Genomic DNA, 23,244 nt, shown 5'->3' on the forward strand with positions numbered 1-23,244 from the left:
AGTTGGACAATCTAGTTCCTGGATATAGTTCCAAATAGTTCCGAAACCGATATAGTTCAATGAATCTTTCTCTTTCATTGTTCTTTCTATTTCCTTCGTTCCAAATAGTTCCGAGATCGATATAGTTCTATGAATCTTTCGTCGTTCTTTTAATTTCCTTCATTCCAAATAGTTCCGAGAGTGAAGTAGTTTAACGAATCTTTCTCTTTCTTTGTGTTTTCTTTTTGTTTTTTGGTGGATGAATTGACATAAACATATATAATTTGCAGCGATGATATGATTTATGTTTATTTAACTATGTGACCGCATCTGAATGATGAAGGAACCCAACGTGAAAGATCGAAGTGAGTGTGGAATTAAATAAAGAAAATGAATTACACAAATGAAAGGAATTATATGCACGGCTGGAACTATATGAACTAAAAGAACTATATAAATGAAAGAGTCGGATATAGTTCCTTGGAACTATGTAGTTCGTTCAGGAACTATACAACTCTAGTGATGAGTTTGGTTAAGTTTTGGATCAAGGTACAATGAATGGTTGTTCGAAAGTGAAGATTTCTTCAAAAACACAACAAATTCCACATATTCTCATATTGAATGTGTCTTGTTCTGGATAGAAAAAAAAAATAAATACATAAATAAAAAGAAATACACACGCACAAAGCTGTTTCGCATTGACAGTTTCTTCATACACACAACATAAGATTTTTGCTAGTCACCTACATGAAGGATGTGTTTTCTTAAATTAATACCAACTTAATCTTTCTTTATGAATGGAATAAAACACGTAAATGTAACATTTTTGTTCTGGTGTAGTTAAATTGTATTATTCTATTGTTTGTTTCTATTTGGTGTATGTATGCGTTTGATTGAACGATTATGATCCGAATGATTGAACTGGATAGTGAACTGTGAACTAGATTACTGAACTAGTTCAGTTAAAAGAGCTGAACTATTGAACTAGATCTTTCAAATGAACTAGATTGTACAACTCTAGTCTTAACACCGCCTTTTTGTTGGAAAGAACACTTCTTAATAATTAATTAGTTAATTAATTAGTAATTAAATTTTTGCGCTACACATCTCCCATCTACGAAATACAGCTGTTTTCTCTTACGTTACGTGTACGTTTTACACTAATCACACTATACTGATGTTGATGAAACACAACCACACTCAAAGCCGTCGCACTGCAGTGACGCCGTCGCATTGAGAAAAATCAATACATTCAACGTTGGCATTGCTGCGACTTTGTTCTTCGACTTTTCGTAGCTCAGTTTAATTTTTTAATTCTGTCCGTAAACGCGATACATTTTCCAACCAATTGGAAGTAACTATTTTGTTGTATATATTGCGATAGATTGTTTCGCAATATAGTAAAGATTTGTGATTTTTTGACAAATTAAAAAGGAAACTAAGAGTGTGAAACAAACAGAAAAAAGCAAACAAAAAAACCAAATGTGTTGAAAAGTGCAAACGCAGCAGAAATAAATCTATAAGAAAGGCTACAAATTCAAGTAAATACGCAAAAATTGAAAATTTTTCAAGTATTTCCTTCTCTTTACTGTAAAAAAAGAAAAAAAGAAAAGCTGAGTGAGTGTGTGTGTGTGAAAAAGTAAGAAAAGAAAGAGCAGTAGCAAAGCAAGGAAGCAAACAAGCAATAGAGTGATAAAAGAAATAAAGGCAAATGATGAATATATTTTTTTGACAAAATAAGGAAAAAAAAACAAACGAAAGAAGCAAATAAAAGTGAAATTGATGACAAGTGCTATAAAAAAATGATATGCCTACCTAGCATTTTGCCAGTAAAAAATCATATTGCTAGATTTTGTTTTTTATTTTGATTGGTGAAAGAGTAGTAGGAGACAACATAACCACAAATAATATATTGAAATCAAAAGTTAACATTTTTTTGGTATTTTTGTGACGTATTTTGTATGTGACGGCAATGATGAAGATGATTGTGTGGATTTTTTGAGTGGAAAAAGAAACGAAAATAGGAAAAACTTAAATTTACTTTGTGGCGGTGATCGGCCAGTAGACTACAACAACACAAAGACCTCTTACTGCCTATCTGTTTGCTTTTGTTGTAAAACAAAGGAAAGAAATTTTAAACTTTTCCGTTGGCTAGTTGCATGCGCCGCCTATATTTGGGGTAATGTGTTGGGGCGCCTCACCTCGTCACCCCCTCTCTTCCTACGTATTTTTTGTGTAAAATGCAAGTGAAAAGGAGAATAGAGATACCTTTGCTGCATTTGGGAGAATATACGATAACCCATCTCTCATTTTGTATTATTATCATAATAGCTTTGAATCCAAAATTTTTTTGATAAAAATCAATTCAATATCAATCATGTTTTGATTTGTTTGTTTTTTATTTATAACTCCTTTGTGGGTTAATGACAAATTCTCTTGTTGTTAGTGTACTCTGCTTGTGTGCTAAAAAAACTAAAAAAAAAACAATAAACACGACAATAACGAAACAAAAAGTCACGACCTTCATCATTATATTTCTGTTTGAAGAACCTGATTTGATATTAACACAAAAAACAAACCATATATGAAGTCTGTCAGGTTTTGTTAGTGGGATTGTTGCTGATGTTGTTGTTCTTGTGCTTTGTTTCATGTAAATTATGCATGTTTTATTTAGTCGTCCATGATATCGTTCATATTGCAAATGTGAATTGAAAAACGTTAAAGTGTGGCTTGTCGTTGCTGTTTTCCTCAATGTTGTTTTTTTATTTCTTTCATTGGTTCTGTCATTTTTCCATCGAGTCAGTCGAGTCTGCTGTTTTTTTTGTTTCCTTCTTGTTTTTGTGTAACAGCTGCGCTACGTTGGCGACAGCTGAGCACTGTTTACTCTCTCTGAGCAATCAACTGAGCATTAAGTTGGTGTCATTTGTGTGAACTGAATTGTTAATTTGTAAATAGAAAAAGAAATTAAACAAATACTAGCCATATGTCAGCAATTTCAGTTGACAATTAAAATTTAAATAGAATAAATTTAAATAATTTATTTTAATATAAAGGATAGTTATATTTTATGGGAGGGAGAGTAATAACTCCATGTACTTTTCTCCGTTTGTTAACATCTCTGCATGTGTCTGCTGCATGCGTGCTCCTTAAGATGACAACTCTGTTTAGTCTTGTTTTGTTAAATAACAGCTGATTTGAAATTTTAATTATTTTGTAATTTCATATAAAAATATTTCGAGAATATAGTGAATTCTGTGTATTTGTTTAATATTGAAAGTGTTAAGTAACTATTTATTAAAGATTTCGTTCAATTCCCTTGGTGTTTTTTCGCCAAACATTGATTTAGTTGTTGTTTCATTCAAAGGAGTACAGTGAGGTAGCTGACATGTAAGGAAATGCGACCGATTTTAATTGAATATATAATCTAAACATGACCCTTTCTAGTTTTAGGACCCTTTTGATATTTGCATCAATATTTTGGCCTATAAGTCGGCCTTCAACACTTAAAAGAAAACATGCATGAAAATGCTGGCGAGATTTTGGCGATTTAATGAATTATCTGCCATGTCCGGAGTTAGTGCGGACATAAAACCCAATTTTATTTTGGGCGTTAAGTCAGTTCGCCGATTTTTTTACCAGCAACGAAGTTTTACCAATCAGCTATGTGAAGACCTTGTCAATGCTTCTTTTGTAAGGGCAAATTGCATGCGCTGATTTCAATCAAACAAAAAATTCCACAATAAGAGGAGTTGGTTGTAATTGTAACGAATTTTATTTCGTATCGTCTTAGAGAAGCCGACCATTAATGTACATATTATATCGGCCAATAATCTCAGGTATTTATCTCAGGCAATTTATCCTGGAATACCTGCTCCGAACTCTTTCGGTGCATGCCGGGAGGAACCCCGCCGGGCCATGGATCTGTTCCGTTTGACAGTTCCACAACATGTCAATATTTGTGAGATGTAATGCTCTGGTCTTAGTCACCTCCACGATTACTGTGATAGGAGTTATGTTCCTGCTTACTGTGCTGCGTTTCTCAAATTCGGAATACGAGACACCCCCGCAGTCTCATGTGGTTGTTCAGCGCTCCTGCAATTCAATAGCAACGGTCTCCGCATAAAGGTCAGCGAAATTGTGGATTTTATAAGTCTAAAAAACATCATGATCGCCATGATCCAGAATAAAAAGCTCACCGTCAACTGTAGCATGCAACGTTGCGATGGTTACATCGTTTTGCGGAAGGATAGTACTGTCCAGTACAGACCTACCTCGCTTGAGCTTTACTCTCATGACCCATACGAGGAATGTATGAGGATATCACCATTGTGGCACCAGGTCTGATAAGTGACATGTCCTGACAACCCGTCATTTCCATTGGCTCAGACCCACATTTCTATCATTGTATCCATAAATAGACCACTCAAATTCATAACCTCCGAACGCAATACTTTTCTGAACCATGCAAAACACAGACCTTCCCATTTCCTCAAATCCTCGGGTAGCTGAGCGAACTATCTGGGACATCATAACAGTAGCAGCTGCTCGCTACATATCTGCTGGTCGAATACCCGAAATCAGAACAAAGTTCATAGCAGAGGCGCGGGCTAGCAAATAAGCGTGACGAGCTTCGTTGTACGAACCCTGAAGACCCAAGACTTGGAGAACTTACTCATGAAGTCAACAAACTAGTAGGCGAACATAAGCGGAATAAGTGCCTAGACCACCTGAAGCAATGCAACAGTGGTTTAGGAATAAGTAAACTCTAAGCCGGAAAATAAGGAACATAGAACGGCTGTTACTTTTAACGGCGTGACAGCAACCGGCCCAAAGAGGTGCCCGTGTTATTTTAACCAGCTGTTTAAAGAGAACCCCGAGAGGGATAGGGCGAAGAGAGTATGCTAAGCCGGGTTAAGATTGGGCGACGTCATCCGAAAAACGGAATCATCTAAATCGTTGGGCCCATGCGGAATATCAATGGTAATGATTAAGCAACTGGATGAACTCGGAGTTGAATATTTAACAAGTGTCCTCAACCTATCGTTAGACACCCATATTGCACAAGAAGCCTGGAAAGTTGGCAGGGCGATCCTGCTACTGAAGCTAAACAAGAATGCCAACAGAGGTGAATTATACAGGCCGATTTCCCTCCCGTTGCCAGTAGCAAAGATGCACTACTGCTCCCCACGATGAGAAGCTGTTTCTAGTTGCCAAAGACCAACATGGATTCCGGAAAATGCACGACCGTCCCGGTCGCACGACCTATTCTGGTGCAGTCCTCTACTAATATGTCTGGATATGGCACATATTAGTAGAGGACTGCGCCAGAACAGGTCGTGCGACCGGGGCGGGGTGATACCTCCGAAACTGCTCCAGACGACATAGAAATCGTAATGTATGCTGATGATTGTTCGATCTTGGCGTCATGTCCTATTGGCGATGGAATATGTGATAGGTTACATAACCGACTTAGTGCAGTTGTTCCATCTGAGGGATATGAAAATATCTGACGCTAAATCCACTGTCACACTGTTCACCACATGGACGGCTGAAGTGAGGCTCCACCTGAACATACTGATCAATGGTGTCCTAGTTCCGACCACTAACAACCATCAAGATATTGACAATAACGTTCGATAGCATGTTTAAATAGTCTGCGTAAAGCGAATCTATTTGCGACAAGAAATAAGAACAAGATCCGTAAGCCACTGTCCGGCAGCTTGTGGTACTGGCAAAGAAACCTTGTTGACCTTCAATAAAGCAAAAGGCCGGTCTGTGGTAAGCTATGCGGTGTCAGTGTGGTTATGGAAATGGTTGTTGTTGTAGTGTTGATAATTGTGTGTTCATTCTTCTGCTCAATCTGGCACTGGGTCTATCTCAAGTTCCAGGAAAGTGACTGTTTCGATGTGATGTAACCACAGGTCCACTGGAGTTAGATGAGTAGGTTTGGCAGGGCAGTTAAAAGTGTGCAGTGCGTCGTGCGGTCCCATGCCGCATGTAGGGCAGAAGCGAGCGATCGATCTTTGACCAATAAGAATTTAGGCGACTGCAATATCCTGAACGTAGTTGAGCCAAAACTACTCTGGTTTGTCGTGACGCTCCTCAGCTACGATAGATGGAGGTTGTGCTCCGAGGACTTGATTCATACTATATTTGCTTATAGCCTTAGCAACTGCGTACGTGTGAATGCTATTTTAACCTGCTTGATATGCTTGTTGATCTAGGGGTTCTTTCGTGTATCGTTGGACCTGTTCCTCTAGAGTGTATATATCCTTCTTGATGTGCCTGGGTGTGTCGGGCCTACCCACCAGATGGTGAGTGGGATGGCTCTCACGGCAACAATATCCTGAACGTAGTTGAGCCAAAACTACTCTGGTTTGTCATGGAAGCTGACGCTCCTCAGCTGCGATATATGCAGGATTTATTCCGAGGACTTCATTCACACTATATTTGCCCATGGTCTTAGCAACTGCAACAAAAGCATCTCATTGTGTTGCTGTGATGGACGAATCTTTGCCTCCTCATGTAGATGTTCCACTGAAGACATGAGGAGGTACCCTGTTGCTGTTCTCAGGGCGGCATTCTGGCGAGTTTGAATCTTTCCTCATTGCGTATCACATAATCCCGGAGACCAAACTGGAGCCGCATAGCTTACTACAGACCGACCTATCACGTTATATGTAGTCAACATGGTTTCTATATCTACACCCAGTGGAAGAATATTCGAACCTGCCAGAATGCCACACTAAGGACTGCATCAGGGTGCCTCCTCTTGACAAAAGTGAACCATTTTAATGAACTGGTGAATATTTTACAGGTACATCAGTGCAACAAAATGTGCCCGATACAATACCTTCTAGGGTGACACCTTTAAAAAATCCACGTTTATTGTAGTTGTTGTTGTAACAGTGTTTTATTATAAATATGTTGTATGTTCGTTCAATCTGGCTCTGAGTCTATCTCCAGTTCCAGGAAGGTGGCTACTTCGATGAGATGTAATCACAAATCCACTGGAGTTACATGAGTAGGTTTGGCAAGGCAGTTAAAAGGTGCAGTGTGTCGTGCGGGCCCATACCGCATGTGGGGCAGATATATTGCACGGTGCGATCGATATTTGGCCAATAAGAATTTAGGCGACTGCACAATCCTGAGCGTAGTGGAGGCAAAACTACTCTGGTTTGTCGTGGCAGCTGACGCACCTCAGCTGCGATAGATGGAGGATGTATTCCGAGGACTTCATTCACACTATATTTGCTTATGGCCTTAGCAACTGCGTCCGTGTGAATGCTATTTAAAACTGCTTGATATGCTTGTTGATCTAGGGGTTCTTTCCTGTATCGTTGGACCTACCCACCAGATGGGGATTAGAATGGCTCTCACGGCAACACCCGAGCAAATACTGCAACGAGAGCATCTCATTGTGTTGCTGTGATGGACGAATCTTTGCCTCCTCATGTAGATGGTCCACAGAAGACATGAGGAGGCATGAGATTGCTCCTAAAAACCTTTAAAAAATCCACGTTTATTGTGGTTTTTGGTAGCTCCTAAAAACCTTTAAAAAATCTACGTTTATTGTGGTCTATGGTTGCTTCTAAAAACCTTTAAAAATTCACATTTATTGTGGTCTTTAGTTGCTCCTAAAAACCTTTAAAAAATCCACATTTATTGTGGTCTTTGGTTGCTCTTAAAAACCTTTTAAAAATCCACGTTTATTATGGTCATGGTTGCTCCGCAAAATCCTTTAAAAAATCCAGGTTTATTGTGGTCTATGGTTGCTCCTAAAAACCTTTAAAAAATCCACGTTTATTGTGGTCTCTGGTTGCTCCTAAAAACCTTTAAAAATCCACATTTATTGTGGTCGATGGTTGCTCCTAAAAACCTAGAAGCAAACTGGTTCAGAGCACTGTTTCTATTTTTGAGATTTACAACATTCGGCTTTGGACAGATCACATACCTATTTAATATTTTTCGTTTTTAAAACTAACACTAAGTTTACATATAACCGGATTTAACAAACCCACTGGGTTGCAAATGCAAACTTCAATTCCATTCCATATACGACAAATAGATCCTCATAAAGAAGGTTAACCCGACAAAAAAGCAATAATATAAACAGGCTATAAAGGAACCAAAGCCACTGTTGTGCTATATATATTTTGATAATCAAAGAAAAAATTAATAATAAATAATAGAAACACAAAAAAGACACAACCATCCTCATCATTTCTTCAACTGCATTTTTCTTTTTTATTTCATTACAGCTACCGCTTAAAAAAACAATAACAAAATAATGAAAGAAGTGTAAAAGAACAAAGAAACAGAATTCCGTACATATTAAATAAACAAAAACAAAATAAAAGTGTGGAAATTTTAATTTCAAATGAACAGCAGCAGCAACAACAGCAACAAAATCGTCGCACAACTTGTAAACAAATCTGTCATTTAAATACATAAATAGAAAAAAACAACGTCAGGAGAAAACTACAAATATATCTATCCCTTTGCAAAACTGCAACAAAAGCATTACTTAAAGAAGCCATCACCCACCATAGTCACATTCAACAACACCAACATCTCCCTCTTCTTCTTCTTCTTCTCCACCATAAACACCAACGCAATTCTCAGCGATCTCTTGAGATACCAGCAACATCATGGATAGCTTTGAGGATGAGGTTGTTGCCCCAACAACCACAACATCAGAATCACCATTAAAAGATTGGCGTGTCAAATATTTAGCCGGTACTTTGGATAAAAAAGATTTCATTGAATTTTTTCAACGTGAATCGAGGAAATATTTTGAATTTCAACAAGAGAATACTGCGGGTAAGTACCAAACTGAAAAATTGTCATTCAAACAACACAACTAACCCTAATTTATATGTAAGTAAAATAAATATATAAGTTTAAGTTAGGTTAGAATGTCTTAAAAAGAAGATGTGTCTTAGGTTGTCAGATCAGGGCGTTTGTTTCATAAATTGGACAACTTATAAAAATATTTCAAGGCTTTATTTGTCCATCCTCAGCTAAATATGCCTTATCGAAATAATGGTTTTAGACCCCAAGTATGTTTCGGACAAAGTGGAGTCGATTTAGCAATGTCCGTCCGTTCTCTCGAACGTATTAACCGATTTGGTCTAAAATTTAGCTTTAGTAATATTTTGTCCAAACTAAGTTTAAGTTCGAACATGGGCCATATGGGTCCACTCACTCGGGTACCTCCCTCGGGATTTTTCAGGGGCAAGTTTATACTTCCAGAGAAAATGGCCCGAAAGCTGTAAAAACCGGCTAAGGCGTCATGTGTAGTGGAGGCAGCAAACGATAACTCTCCAACGGATAAACAAATTCGATCCAAATTTGGCAGTCGTAATATATTGCGCAAAATTAAAACAAGTTCTAAGATGGACCATATCGGTCCACTCCCTCGGGTACCTCCCCAACAAAAGATCAGTTTCGCAAAAATTATGTGCACGATAACTACCGAAGGGACTTACCGATGTGTTCCATACTTTGCACATCGTAATATTTCTACCAGACATCGACTAAGTTCGAATATGAATAGATTAAGAAGCACTCCTTCGGATACCCCCACACAAAATTTCGGAAAAGTGTAGTTTAAGACCTCCTCTCACATCGTATTGATTTTTCTAGTAACAACTTGTATTCGTCGCCACTTTTCCGTCAGTTGAAGATTTTTCAGGGGCAAGTTTATACCTCCAGAGAAAATGGCCCGAAAGCTGTAAAAACCGGCTAAGGCGCCATGTGTAGTGGAGGCAGCAAACGATAACTCTCCAACGGATAAACAAATTCGATCCAAATTCAAATTTGGCAGTCGTAATATATTACGCAAAATTAAAACAAGTTCTAAGATGGACCATATCGGTCCACTCCTTCGGGTACCTCCCCCACAAATGTTCAAAATTTTACGCTAAAATGGTGCGCATGGTAAATCTCGAAGGCAGTAACAGATTTGAAACATAGATGCCGTTAGAATATGTACTTCGAGATATTTTCTCTCCCGATAGCAATAGATAGCTCATGCCGTAAACCACAACCGCAACTGCTTATTATTTATCTGATGAATCAATGTGATATGGTTAGTGAGAATTAAAATATACGTTTTCCACCATCTTGAGACGTAATCGTTTGTGGGTAAAAAGATTGAAGAAAAACTGATGGACATATTCCAAAACAATAAAGCCCACTAGGAAAGGTCTTGCAAGCCCTGTTCGAGTTTGACATTAACTCTGACCCAAGAACCGAAAATAAAGAAAATCCCTTAGGTTGCAGTCTATCGTTCCACCTAGTTAACATCCTCCTGAGAAAGGTCATTTGAGATGAATAGATTAAGATGCACTACAGCTGCCATCAGAATAAATAATGATGTTCCAGCAAGGAAGGCATAAAAACACAATCCTTTCGCTCTAGGGGAAAAGTATCAGTCGGCTTTCCGACAGATATATACCCTCAGCCTGTGTGAATTGAAACACTTTTTTCCCCAAAAAACTTATGTATTTAGGGGTTTTGCAGAATTTTGGGCGAATGAACTTTATAACGGGTGGTTTTTATCTAGGGCTGAGGTAGGCTCAGTCGCTGCCAGGGTAGGCCTAAGGACCCACAACCCTTACGTAAAAACACATGTGTTTACAATTTCAATATTTATTATAAAACTCTTGGGGCCATTATTACATGTGTTCTTTTACTATCTGATGGATTTCAAAATGCAAAATAAACTAATTTGGAGGCATAAAAAATATAATTTTCACATTGAAAGTTAATGGCAAGAAGCTTCTCCTTGAAATTCAATCACCACTTTTAACTTTAACTTAACCGGAACGCTATAAATCTGTTCGGTAAATCCAAACTATAACAAAAGAAGACTTATAATAATGGGGGTTAGTGTTGGATATACGAACAATATGTGTGAGGAATATGGATGAGATGTGTGTGTTGATAACCAGTGCCAATCGCGTTGTTGTAATAGGCTCGATGGTAGCCGGGTTTTTGTTGTAGACTCGATGGCAATCGTGTATGTTTGCATCGGCTCTGATGTATTCGGATGCTGTCGGCTATTCGGGTGACTGTCAACTCAGCAGTCGTCGGGTGTATGACTCGGCTCTGTGGTGTTCGGATTGTTGTCGGCTCGTTGACAATCGTTGTGTGGGGCTCGGCTCTGTAGATTTAGTGTTACTGTCGGCTCATTGGCAATCGTCGGGTATGTGCCTCGTCTCTGTAGCATTCGGGTTGCTGTCGGCTCGTTAGGTATGTGGCTCGGCTTTGTGGTATTCGGGTTGCTGTCAGATCATTGGCAATCGTCGGGTATGCGGCTCGGCTCTGTCGTATTCGGGTTGTTGTCGGCAGTCGTCGGATGTGTGACTCGGCTCGGGTTGCTGTGGGGGAAGAGGTCGGTTAATATTTAGGAGCTGGCTATGAACATTGAGCTGGCTATGAACATTGAGCTGGCTATGAGCTTGCTAAGATCTTGCTAGAGCTTGGAGCTTGCTAAGAGCTTGGAGCTTACTAAGAGCTTGGAGCTTACTAAGAGCTTGGAGCTTGCTAAGAGGCTTGGTGCTTGCTAAGAGAAACGGTCACGTTACAACTTGCCGATAAAAATAAGGGAATGGACCGACATAATCCGTTTTGGAAGTAGGTTTTATTTTGACAGATATTCCTGTCGTTGGTCACCATATAATTTAGAGCTTTTGGACCATTATATCAGGAAACATGGACTTGCCCATGAAAAACATAATATCGCTGTAAACAGGGCCACCAGGAGTACCTTCGGTAACAATTTTCAAAGAATCCTCGAACAGGCCCTCAACCGCACAAAAATGTTGAACATTTGTGTAGGTGGTACCCCCCCAAGGAGTTGACCGATAGAGCCCACTTTTGAATATAAACTAAGTTTGGACAATATATTTCGAGATCCCAAGTTTGGATCAAATCGGTTGATCCCTTTATGAAATATCGCGCGTACCATTTTTGCGAATATTTCGAACTTTTATGGGGGAGGTACCGGAAGGAGTGAATCTATAAGCACCATCTTCGAATTTTATTTAATATTCCAAGAAATATTAAGATATGCAAAGTGGGGACCAACGCAGTATTCGATTCGAGAGTTGTCGTGGGCGTGGCTGGTGCTGAAGTTTTAAGTTGGTGCTTGCTGGCCGTAGGGGTTTTTTACAGCTTTCAAGTTATTTTCGTAATGGTATGGACTTGCCACTCAAAAAACTTGTACTATCGTAATAGGGGTCTTGAGTGCAACCTGTTGCAAGAAAAATCAAAACGATTTGGAACGAGGTCCTCCACTGCACTTTTCCCAAATTTAGTGTGGGTAGGCTAGGCGAACTGAAATTATTAATTTTTTTTTCAAAAATTCAATGTTTTTTTCGGAACTACATTTAGGGAAGAATGGACTTCTCAGATATGATATATTAATACAGTGGATTCGCGATAATTCGTAGCTTGATTAAGGTCATAATGAAATCGTGACTGAACAAAAAGTTAACTTTCAGCTCATTTAGTTCCGCATTTCGGAGACCGTCGCACACTGGTCGAAACCATTGATATAGCGGCGTGAAAGTCAAAAAATCAGAGTATAAAATTGCGAAATGTTTTCCATTGTATCGATTACAGACACTCTGCTGACTAAAATGTTGTTTTTACTTTTGTTGTTGTTGTAAATATTCACTCAGTTATTCACTGTCAAGTGCAGGACATTTCGATGCATCAGATTTTAACGAAAATGTTGCTAAAAACCAGGTTTCATATTTGTTGCAGTCGGAGAACTTACTAGAAGCCTGGTTAGTTCCTTTTGAGAGCACACCAAAGACGTTTGTGTTCTTTTTTATAATGGTTTATTGTGAATTCAGTTTTACAGGTTGATATGAAATAAAGCTTATGGTAATGACAAATTAATTGTTGATTGGTATGATGATGGATGGATGTACGAATTCAGTATTGGTGAATTGAAAAGGTGATGAAATATGATGAAAGAATTAGTGAGTGAGTAGGTAGGTTGGTAGGTAGGTAGCTTCAAAATTGTATGAACGCACGGCTTCTTTTCTCCCGAACAACTGACAAAAATTCAAACGATGAAATAGATTTTGACATTTACATGTCAAAGATGATTAGTTATTTTCAACGGCGGTAATGTTACCCCTAATCGGCGGCAACATTCCCCCCTCCGTAAGCGGGTCCAGTTCTCCCGCCTTACCTTTCTCTCCATTGCCGACGTCCAACACAGCTATCTTGGAAACAGGGCGGTGTACAATGCCATTCTTAGTCTGGACCGTGGCACGTCTGACTTGACCATCCTTCGCAACGATACGGTCTATTACAACTCCTCTAAGCCAGCAGTTTCTAGGTTGGTGCTCGTCTACAATGAGAACCACATCTCCTATGTCAACTGGTTTCTGTCTCTCAAACCATTTATTTCGTCTTGTAATTATAGGTGCGTATTCTTTCAGCCAGCGCTCCCAGAAACGATTTGCGAACGCCTGGACTTGGTTCCATTTCTCTCGTAGATTGGTATCCTTCGTAAAAATTGGTTTGTAACCCGTAGATGAGCCAAGCAGCAGGTGGTTGGGGGTTAAGGCTTCATCGTCCTCTGACTCTAGGGATACAAACGTTAATGGTCTTGAATTTATTATAAATTCCACTTCAATTAATGCGCTTCTCAATGTCTCGTCATTAAACTTATTATTCGGATAGGCTTGATGTAGCACGGTCTTCACTGATCTCACAAGCCGCTCCCATGCTCCACCCATATGTGGAGCTGCCGGAGGATTGAAGTACCATTTAATGTCGTCGAAACTCCTTGCTAATTCGCTTTCGCTGAGCCTTTGAAGTTCTTCTCGTAAAATCCTTTCTGTGGCCTTAAAGTTGGTGCCGTTATCGCTATAGATTACCCTTGGGTAACCACGTCGTCCAATGAAATTCCTTAGGCACATTATACATGATGACGTATCTAGGCTATGAGCGACCTCCAAATGTATGGCGCGCGTTGTCATGCAGGTGAATATTACACCCCATCTCTTCTCTGATCTTCTTCCAAATGTTACTATCATGGGACCGAAGAAGTCGATGCCGGTATAGGTGAAGGGCTTTTCGTAGGCTCCTAGCCTACCTTTAGGAAGAGACCCCATTAAGGGTATCTTGGGCGATGCGGTTGTTATCTTGCAATGTTGACAGTTCTTCCTCACGGTTTTGTATAAAACTCGCAATTTCGGTATGTGGTACTGACCCTTAAGAGAGTTGATGACGGTTTCGTGCGAAACATGGTGGTACTTCTCGTGGTAGTGCTTGATGATCAACGAAGTTACTTTGTGCTTCGGTGGTAACACAATGACATCTACATAACCTCTCAAATGTTCGGTGCGACCATGTATCTTGATGAGACCATCCATTTCGTCTAGAAATATATCTAAACCTTTTAGTGGTGAATCACTTTCAATACGCTTACCTCTCTTTAGGTTGTAAATTTCTATGGGAAATACATCTAACTGGGCTTGCTTTAATAGAACTGTTTTTGCTTGACATATCATCTCATGGGAAACTTCGTCTGGTTTTCTTTCTCCTCTGGATGACGCCCTCAGTTTCTTCATATACAGAAACCATTTTGCAGTGGCTCTATACAGTCTTCTCCAATCAGAAAAATAGTCGATGTTAATAGTAGTTGTGTGCTCCTTAGTGTGCACCTCCAAATAGTATGTTCTAATTTCTGTTGTGTCCGCTGTTCCACGATCCTTACATCGTGGCCAATTGTCTTCACTCTGTAACAGGAAATCTGGTCCGGAAAGCCACAATTCGGTGTTTGCTTTCGGGTTATCTTTCGTGGCTAAGTCCGCTGGATTATGTTTACTTGGCACCCATCTCCATTGTCTTGCGTGTGAGTTTTCTAGAATCTCGCCGACACGGTGCATAACGAAGGGACGAAACTTTCTTGGGTCCATGCGTAACCAGTGCAGTACGGTCTTAGAATCACTCCAATAAATGCAAGAGTCCACAGGAATACGATCAATTTCTTTGATTTTCGATGCGAGACGAACACCTAGTACTGCAGCCTGCAATTCGAGCCTTGGTATGGATACTGGTTTTATACCCTAGACAGACGGCAGCGTTAATTTGCATTAACTGCCTTAATTCAAATTAATTCGTGCATTATACACATTCTTAATGCACAAAATCGAGCTGCATTTAAAAGGCATTTAGGTATTTCAATATGGCAATGCCGTAGAAGAGAGCCCATATTCATATGGAGGAGAGAGCATATTCATGCTCTGAGACACAAGGAAAACAAAAAATACATTGCAAACAACAACAAAACAGCAATCAGCTGTTTCGTAAATGCAGAAACTGTCGTCTGTCAGGCCAAAATTAAATACAGTTATTAATGCAAATTAACGCTGCCGTCTGTCTAGGGTATTAGTGGTGATACCTTGCTTTTGGCCATCACCAGGGCTATTGAAACTTGATCTCGTTTTTTGATTCTCAAATAACATATTGCTGCATAACCAAATTCTCCTGCATCCACGAATACGTGCAATTGTATCTCGTCCGCTTCTTGAAGATGGTCGGAATAGCAACGGGGAATTTCTAGCGCAGTTATAAGCTGTAATTTTCTTTTCCATTTCTCCCACTTCTCAGCTAGGTCTCTGTTCAATGGTTCATCCCATTCGATTCCGAAACGCCATATCTCTTGGAATAGTATCTTCAAATCTATTGTATATAAAGATGCGAATCCCAGTGGATCGTATATTGACATCAGTACCTTTAACACTTCTCTCTTGGTAGGTATTATTTCTTGGTCCAATATTCTTCGTTCCAACTTTGGGAATTTAAAAATATACTGGAATACGTCCTTACTAGGATCCCAATGAACTCCTAGAATCTTTTCAGTACAGCCCAGCTCTCTTGGGTTCTGAGTGGAACTCTTGTTTTCGTGCAGGTGGTCCACTACAGCTTGTGAGTTGGATGACCAGTTTCTAATCTTAAAACCGGCTGAAGCATGTATTTGCGATATTTGATCAGCTAAGCGTTTGGCATCCTCCTCGTCGTCTACGCTGTCTATCAGATCGTCGACGTAGTGATACTTCTTTATAGCTTCCACTGCTCTCGGATATTTACCCTCGAAACGATCTGCATTTTTGTTTCGTATGAAATGTGCGATACATGGTGCAGCATTCAGGCCGAATTCAATGCTTCCATTACGTAATGTCCCGGCTCTGGCTCACCCTCATTCCACCACAGAAATCGCTGCGCATGATAGTCTTCATTTCTAATTCGTATTTGGTGGAACATTTCGGCTATGTCTCCACATATGGCAACTTTGCCGACTCTAAACGTCAAGAGAATGTCTAATAATGATGTTAGCAGATCCGGACCGGCGAGCAGGAAGTCGTTGAGTGAAACTCCATTCGTCTTGGCTGCTGCGTCCCACACTAATCTGGCTCTATCAGGCTTGTTTGGATTGCAGGTAATGAAGATAGGTAAATACCAAACACGAGACTCCTTTCTGCCTATTTCGTCTTCATTCAGCTTCCGTGCATATCCTTTTTCTATTAGATTGTTAAACTCTTTCGTTACCTTTATTTTTAAATCACTGTCTTTATTCATTTTCTTCCGTAGACATACTGCTCTCTTATATGCAGTCCCATAACTATCTGGCAATGTTACTTCTTCACTACGCCATGGTAAACCCACTTCAAATCTGCCATCTATGTATTTCGAGGTGGCATCAAGTACTGAAAGAGCCTTTTCATCTTCTGTTGAGTGGATAGTCTTACTGGGTGACGATTCAAGTGCATACATTCTATTCACTGCTTCATGTATCTTCTCGTACTTCCCCTCACACTCACACAAATGGATATTTACCTGGTAGTCTTTTGAGTTTGTGTTTACGTTGCCTTGTACAGCCCAGCCTAAACGTGTCTTCGTTGCAATGGGACAGTCCCAGGGACCTTCACATATCTTCAATGGAACAGCCAAATTCCAATTGTCCGCTCCAATTAGTATTGTTGGTTTCACCTTTTTATATGATGACAATGGAATCGATGATAAATACGGGTATTTTGCTTTTATCGAATCCGCGTCCAGTGACTGCAGAGGTAGCGACAGATTCCTTACTGTATGGACACCCTTCAACTTAAACATGGGCTTGGTTGCTGGATTGGATACACTTACACTTTCTACGTACAATGACTCCACCGTTCGCTTTGTTTCTCCTGTCCACTTCAGGCATATTGTTTCTTCTTTGCCGCGTAGATTCATTGCGTTGAATATGTCTTCTTCCATCAATGTTACTGATGAACCTTCGTCCAGGAATGCATATGTGTCTATATATTTACCTTCTGCATGTACTCGAATTGGTAATATTCGGAAAAGACTTGCATCGTTTTGTACTTGATGAGAATGTACATTTCCAACATTTGCTTCTCTTTTCTGTTCACGATCGTTCATGTTCGTTGTGGCCGCCGCCGCCTCATGAAGTAGTGGATGATGTTTTTCTTTACATCCATTAATTCCACACTCTCTGTCTACGAAGCATTTTCGACGATGTGATCCTAAGCATCTTGTACATACTCGATGTTCACGAACAATTGACCACTTTCTTTGGCTGGACAATTTTCCAAACAATAAACACTTTGACAGCTTATGTCCTACACTCTTGCATGAAAAACATTTCATATTTACTGGTGTGTCCTCTGTATGTGTGTTCAACGTCACATTCTTCTTTGAGAACACTGGGGTGGCTACTTGAGATGCAGCCATTGCTATAGTGTACAGCCATTCACTAAAACTCTTCAATACTGGTACACCTATCGGCTTCTGTGTCATCGCCCACTGTAGTTTGTAATTATTCGACAATTTGTCCAACAACTCTCTTACCAACATTGGATTGTTGAGATGTGCCTCCAGTTGGCATGCTTCTATAGTCGAGCAAATGTTTCTCACACACATTGCAAAATCAATTATCGCTTCCAGCTTATCCTTTGGTGGTGGCATTTGTCGAGCCTTGTCTATCATGCGATCCAATATTAGTTCTGGCCTTCCAAAATACATTCGTAACGTGTCAATTATTTCCGGCACCATTTGTGGCAGTAACAGTTTGTTACGAACCATTTCTCTTGCTCTTCCTTTCAGGCACTGCTGCAAACGAATCAAATTCTCTGCGTTTGAATATCCACCTATGGAAGTACTGTTTTCGTAACTGCTTATAAAAATGGGCCACTCCTCGGGATCTCCATTAAATGGGGGTAACTCTTTTGGTAGTATCTGCCTTGCAGATAATTGTTGTGGTGTTGGCTGACTAATTGTAACATTATTACTTGGGAATACAACTTGCTGAAACGACAAAACATTATTATTAAGTTGAGCATTTGGTGACTCGCCGTGTTGCTGCATGATTTCATATTTTCTTTGTAGAAACTGTTGGTTTAATTTTCTTTCTTCTTCTAGAAACTGCAACTCCAACGTTCTCTTTTGGTTGGCAACATCATTGTATTCTGTGTTGACAGTATTACTTTGTTGTTGGCTATTTGCTGGACTATAATACGATGTATGTTGCTGCAACATTGTTGCTGGTTGATTTTGTGTAACGTATATTCCGTTTGCGCTTGAGCATGATCTTGCTTGTTGAACGAACTGCTGTTGGTGTTGTTGTAGCTCACCCGTTGGTTTCATTATGCCACTGCTTGGTGTGCTGCCTTTTGTTGATGACGTCATTATTCCCCCGCTGTACGTGTTATGCGGCGATGAAACAATCGTTGTCAATAACTGCTGTTGTCCCGATGGGACTGTTGATACTACCCCACTGCATATTGGTGGGTAGATTGGCATTGTTGCTTGACTATACAAAGACGTGCTACTTCTGTCGTCGCCACTTACCCTTGTATATTCTTGTGTTTGTGTCGATGCTGCATTAGTGCTTGTATCTACTGCCACTGGTGTTGAACGTTGTTGTACATTACTGTCGGACGATATGGTAAATGCACCTCCTTCCATGGCTGCAATCGTCTGCATTTCCAATGTTGAGGAATCTAATACAAACTCCGGTGGTGTACTGTAGTTCTGTAGTGGTGGTGACAACTCCTGGGTCATGTTCTGTGCTGACGAACTCGCCAGTTTTGCCACACACGATTCGCAATTCCAATCGAGGTTCTGTATTTCATCACCTACCTTTGCACAATCGTAGTGGCACCAACCGTTGCAGGTGTCACACCGAACCATTCTGTCGTTATCCACTTTTCGGCACATAACACAGCTTCGAGTTTTCTTTTTTGCTGGCATCTTGCACTTTCCTTCTTACTGACCTGTTTGAATTCCTTTTCCTTTTAAGGCTTCTTCAGACAGTCAGGATCTTAATTCCTGGGATATCTTCTAGTCCAATCTTGAAGATGTCAATCAGGAACTTTCCATATAATTTTGAAGAATTGTTGCAGTCGGAGAACTTACTAGAAGCCTGGTTAGTTCCTTTTGAGAGCACACCAAAGACGTTTGTGTTCTTTTTTATAATGGTTTATTGTGAATTCAGTTTTACAGGTTGATATGAAATAAAGCTTATGGTAATGACAAATTAATTGTTGATTGGTATGATGATGGATGGATGTACGAATTCAGTATTGGTGAATTGAAAAGGTGATGAAATATGATGAAAGAATTAGTGAGTGAGTAGGTAGGTTGGTAGGTAGGTAGCTTCAAAATTGTATGAACGCACGGCTTCTTTTCTCCCGAACAACTGACAAAAATTCAAACGATGAAATAGATTTTGACATTTACATGTCAAAGATGATTAGTTATTTTCAACGGCGGTAATGTTACCCCTAATCGGCGGCAACAATATTTGTTTAATTGTTAAATAAATTCGTAATAAAACTAAACAAAGTTTATTTTTTATTGATAGGGGAGGGTGTAATTTAAATTAAAAAAAAAGTTTGGGGCCTGAATTTACATAGTTATAAAGCAGTAAATTTTCAAAAATTATTAGTTTTTTATGTTTTTAGTGCAATATACTTTTGTTGAATGGAGCGTAACTACAAAGGTCCTCTAAGGTCCAGTCCAATTCTTGTTTTACTAATTAATTTGGACTTCTTAGATTCCGAATAACCACAATTTAGCTGCAAATAGCTGCAAATCTTGCTGATAAATGGTCTTGAAAAATAGCTTAAATCCTCAAAATACCCAAAATCTGTCGGTGCAGTTATATGGGGGCTATATCAAAATGTAGACCTATGTTCACAATTTTTGGTGGGCAAGATGTATAACTAACGAGAACCTCCTATGCCAAAATTCAGCTTATTTGGTCTGAAAATGTGAACAAAATCCTAACAATACCGAATATTGGGAGGTACCGTTATATGGGGACAATATCAAAACGTAGTCCTATGTCCATAATTTTTGGTGGAGAATGTTTGTGTCCACTGGGAACCCCAAATACCAAATTACACCTAATTTGGTCGGAAAATGTAGCATTAAACCCCCAAAATACTGAAAATCGGGAGGTACCTTAAAAGGGGCATATACCCAAACGAGGACCTACATATGTCAACAAATTTTAGTGATCACTAGACACCCTAAGTATCAAATTACAACTAATTTGGAAGGAAAGGGTTGCTTAAATGCTCAAAATACCGAATATCAGGAGGTACCGTTATATGGGGGCTATACCAAAATATTAGCCGATGTTGTTCATATCTTGTACATTATTACCCACGAACACAGACTGAGTTTGTGCAAAATTTCAGAAAGATATCTCCATTCATTTCCAAGTTATTAATTTCGCGCCTCTACATCAATGATTTCGACCACAGTGCGTCGGTCTTGTAGCAACGCGTTCTGGTTTCCGTGCATCAAGACTCAAAAATTCTGCAACCTGGACTAGTTGCGTCCATAAAGAACTCGGAGATAGGTGAATGGGGTTAGCTGGGCAGCTAAACAAATGCAGCGTGTCGTGTGATCCCAATCTACCGGGCATGTGTTGGAGGTTTCGTGGCATCGATTCGGGCCCAATACGAATTGAGGCGGCAGCATCGTCCGGATCTTAACAGGACTTGAAACACTCATGTTTGCCTTGGCAGCTGGGGTTCTTCTGCTGCAATGTAGCTTTGTAAACCCGGCACAACAGCATCTGAATGAATGCTATTAAAGCCTGCCCGATAGGCTCGTTGATCTAGAGCAGTGCCGCCCAGAAAGAGGGCAGTCAAAAAATGTGAATGTATTCAAAACATTGACAATTTATGACAGTGTGTTAGTAAGTTTGTATGCACGCAAGCTACAAAACAAAAACAAATCAAAAAATTTGCTCTCTTTTGTACGCTCTTTTTTGCATTCGAGTCGTGCGTTTGTGAAATACCGGAAAACTTCGTAACCAGCAACAAGAGTATGTTCGGCACTGATCTAGAGACTATCGTTTATGCCTTTGGACCACTCTTTTCAAGCCATGAAGGCCTCTCTTGACGTGCCTGGAAGGGGAAACATGTCGACAACCTGTTGTGCTGTTGTGCCTCATGAAGATGATCCACTGGTGTCATGAGGAGGCTACCTGTTGCAGTCCTCTGGTCTGCAATCTTGCTAGAACCTGCTTATTCTTCCACTGCATAGCGCTAACATTTGCATACCACACTGGCGCCACGTAGCTTACCACAGATCGTCCTACTTGCTTGATAAGAGGTCGTCAAGGTTTCTATGACAGCACCCCAAGTGCTGCCGGCCAACGACTGAGGACCTTATTCCTACTTCTGATCTTGTTGCACATAGCTGTGGCTTGCGCGGACGACTTAAACGTGCACACAATATTTTCATTTAGTTTGTGTTCGGAATCAGGACACCATTGACCAATATTTTCAGTGGGAGCCTTATTTCAGCCGTCCAAGTGCTGAACAGTGTGGCAGTCGATTTAGCGGCGGAGAGTGTTGAGTTTTAGAGAGGTTGAGATTAAACAGTTCCGGTCTTTGATAGGTCATGAGCCACCATAACTGTTCGGACGCAAGGTCTTTTCTGGATATGTGTGGATATGGCGTATAATTCTGTGTGGGACCGCGCATTATCCGGAATCCACGCTAATGCTGAGCAAGTGGGAAACTGCTTCTCAGCATGAGAGGAGTAGTGCCTCCAGAATCTTTGGTACTGGATACTAGGGAGGTAAGCCTATCTCTTGGCTTCATGCAATGCAGGTGGCTAAAGATAGATTGAGGACACTTGTAAATACCTAAATTCGGGTTCATCAAGTTGTTTACGCATTACCATTGAGATTCCGTGAGGCACCAACGCTTTGGATGATTTCGCGTTTCGAATGACGTCGCAACATCATACATCGTAAATTGTAATTGAACCTCCTCAGCTGGGAAAGCTCTTCTTAAATGGAGTACACTCCTGTTCGCCCTATCACTCTCGGGGTGATCTATGAACTGTCGGTTAAAATAACACTCGCAGCTCTTCGGATATGTTACCGTCGAGCCGTTGAAAGTAACACCCGTTCAACCATCCATCTTTCTCGGATACGAGTGTGATTTAACCGTTCCCAAAATTTATTTAAAAGTGTACGAAGAGTATGTTTTCTAACTCTTGTGTCTTCAGGGACCGTACCACGATGCTTATCACGCTCAGTTAAACCCTTTGCATCTGCAGGGAAGTTTGATCCAATTTCGGGTATTCGATCAGCAAATATGTTCTGAGCGGCAGTTGTTGTGATGATGTCCCGGAAAATTATCTGAGCTGCCCGAGAATCTGAGGGAATGGGCAATCCTCTGAAGCTGTGTTTGTTAATTCTTCGGTTATAAAGTCGTCTGAGCAAGTAAAATGACGGGTTGCCAGTACACGTCATTTATCAGAACGGGTGCCACAATGACGATTTCTGCAGCACTTTTGTTGGGGAGACTGCGGGGATGTCTCGTATTCCGACGACGACGAATAATCGGAAGAGAATTTGAAGAGAAGCACGCAGCGGGTTCTTTCGTACCGGATTGACTCGAGACCATAGTGTTTCGACCAGCGGCGTCCAACCCAGCATCAAATCTATGCTTCTCCGTACGGTTCCATGCTGCTACAGCAACAACAACATAACTCCTATCGCAAAAATCCTGGTCGCGACCGAGTAACTTTCAATAATGTACTCAGATCCACTTTTGACCACAGCCTACATATAGGGTTACCATCCATTTTCGGTACTTTATAAGTAGACAGCGGAATTTTATGCAACCCCTATTTTTGGTCCGATTTATGTCAAATTTTGGGACTGGGCATATTTTTGGATTCTGATTACATTGCAAT

At 40.2% G+C, this 23,244-nt stretch overlaps 1 protein-coding gene across 6 annotated transcripts in view; it reads left to right on the forward strand.

Annotated features, from left to right (window-relative positions):
- Positions 1-1,224: 1,224 nt before the first annotated feature.
- Ubr1 (Ubr1 ubiquitin ligase) overlaps positions 1,225-23,244 on the forward strand; it is a 94,455-nt gene continuing 72,435 nt past the window's right edge. For 3 of the 6 annotated variants that reach the window (XM_073974701.1, XM_073974702.1, XM_073974706.1), the window contains exons 1-2: positions 1,225-1,520; positions 8,241-8,802. In XM_073974701.1, coding sequence (XP_073830802.1) covers positions 8,631-8,802 — 172 coding nt within the window. In that variant the 5' untranslated portion in view covers positions 1,225-1,520; positions 8,241-8,630. Of the gene's footprint in view, positions 1,619-8,240; positions 8,803-23,244 lie in introns of all 6 variants that reach the window. The other 3 variants (XM_073974700.1, XM_073974704.1, XM_073974705.1) reach the window with 1 other exon arrangement.

Source organism: Musca autumnalis, unplaced genomic scaffold, assembly GCF_047663935.1.
Source record: "Musca autumnalis isolate F117 unplaced genomic scaffold, ASM4766393v1 scaffold_3, whole genome shotgun sequence".
Classification (NCBI taxonomy): domain Eukaryota; kingdom Metazoa; phylum Arthropoda; class Insecta; order Diptera; family Muscidae; genus Musca; species Musca autumnalis.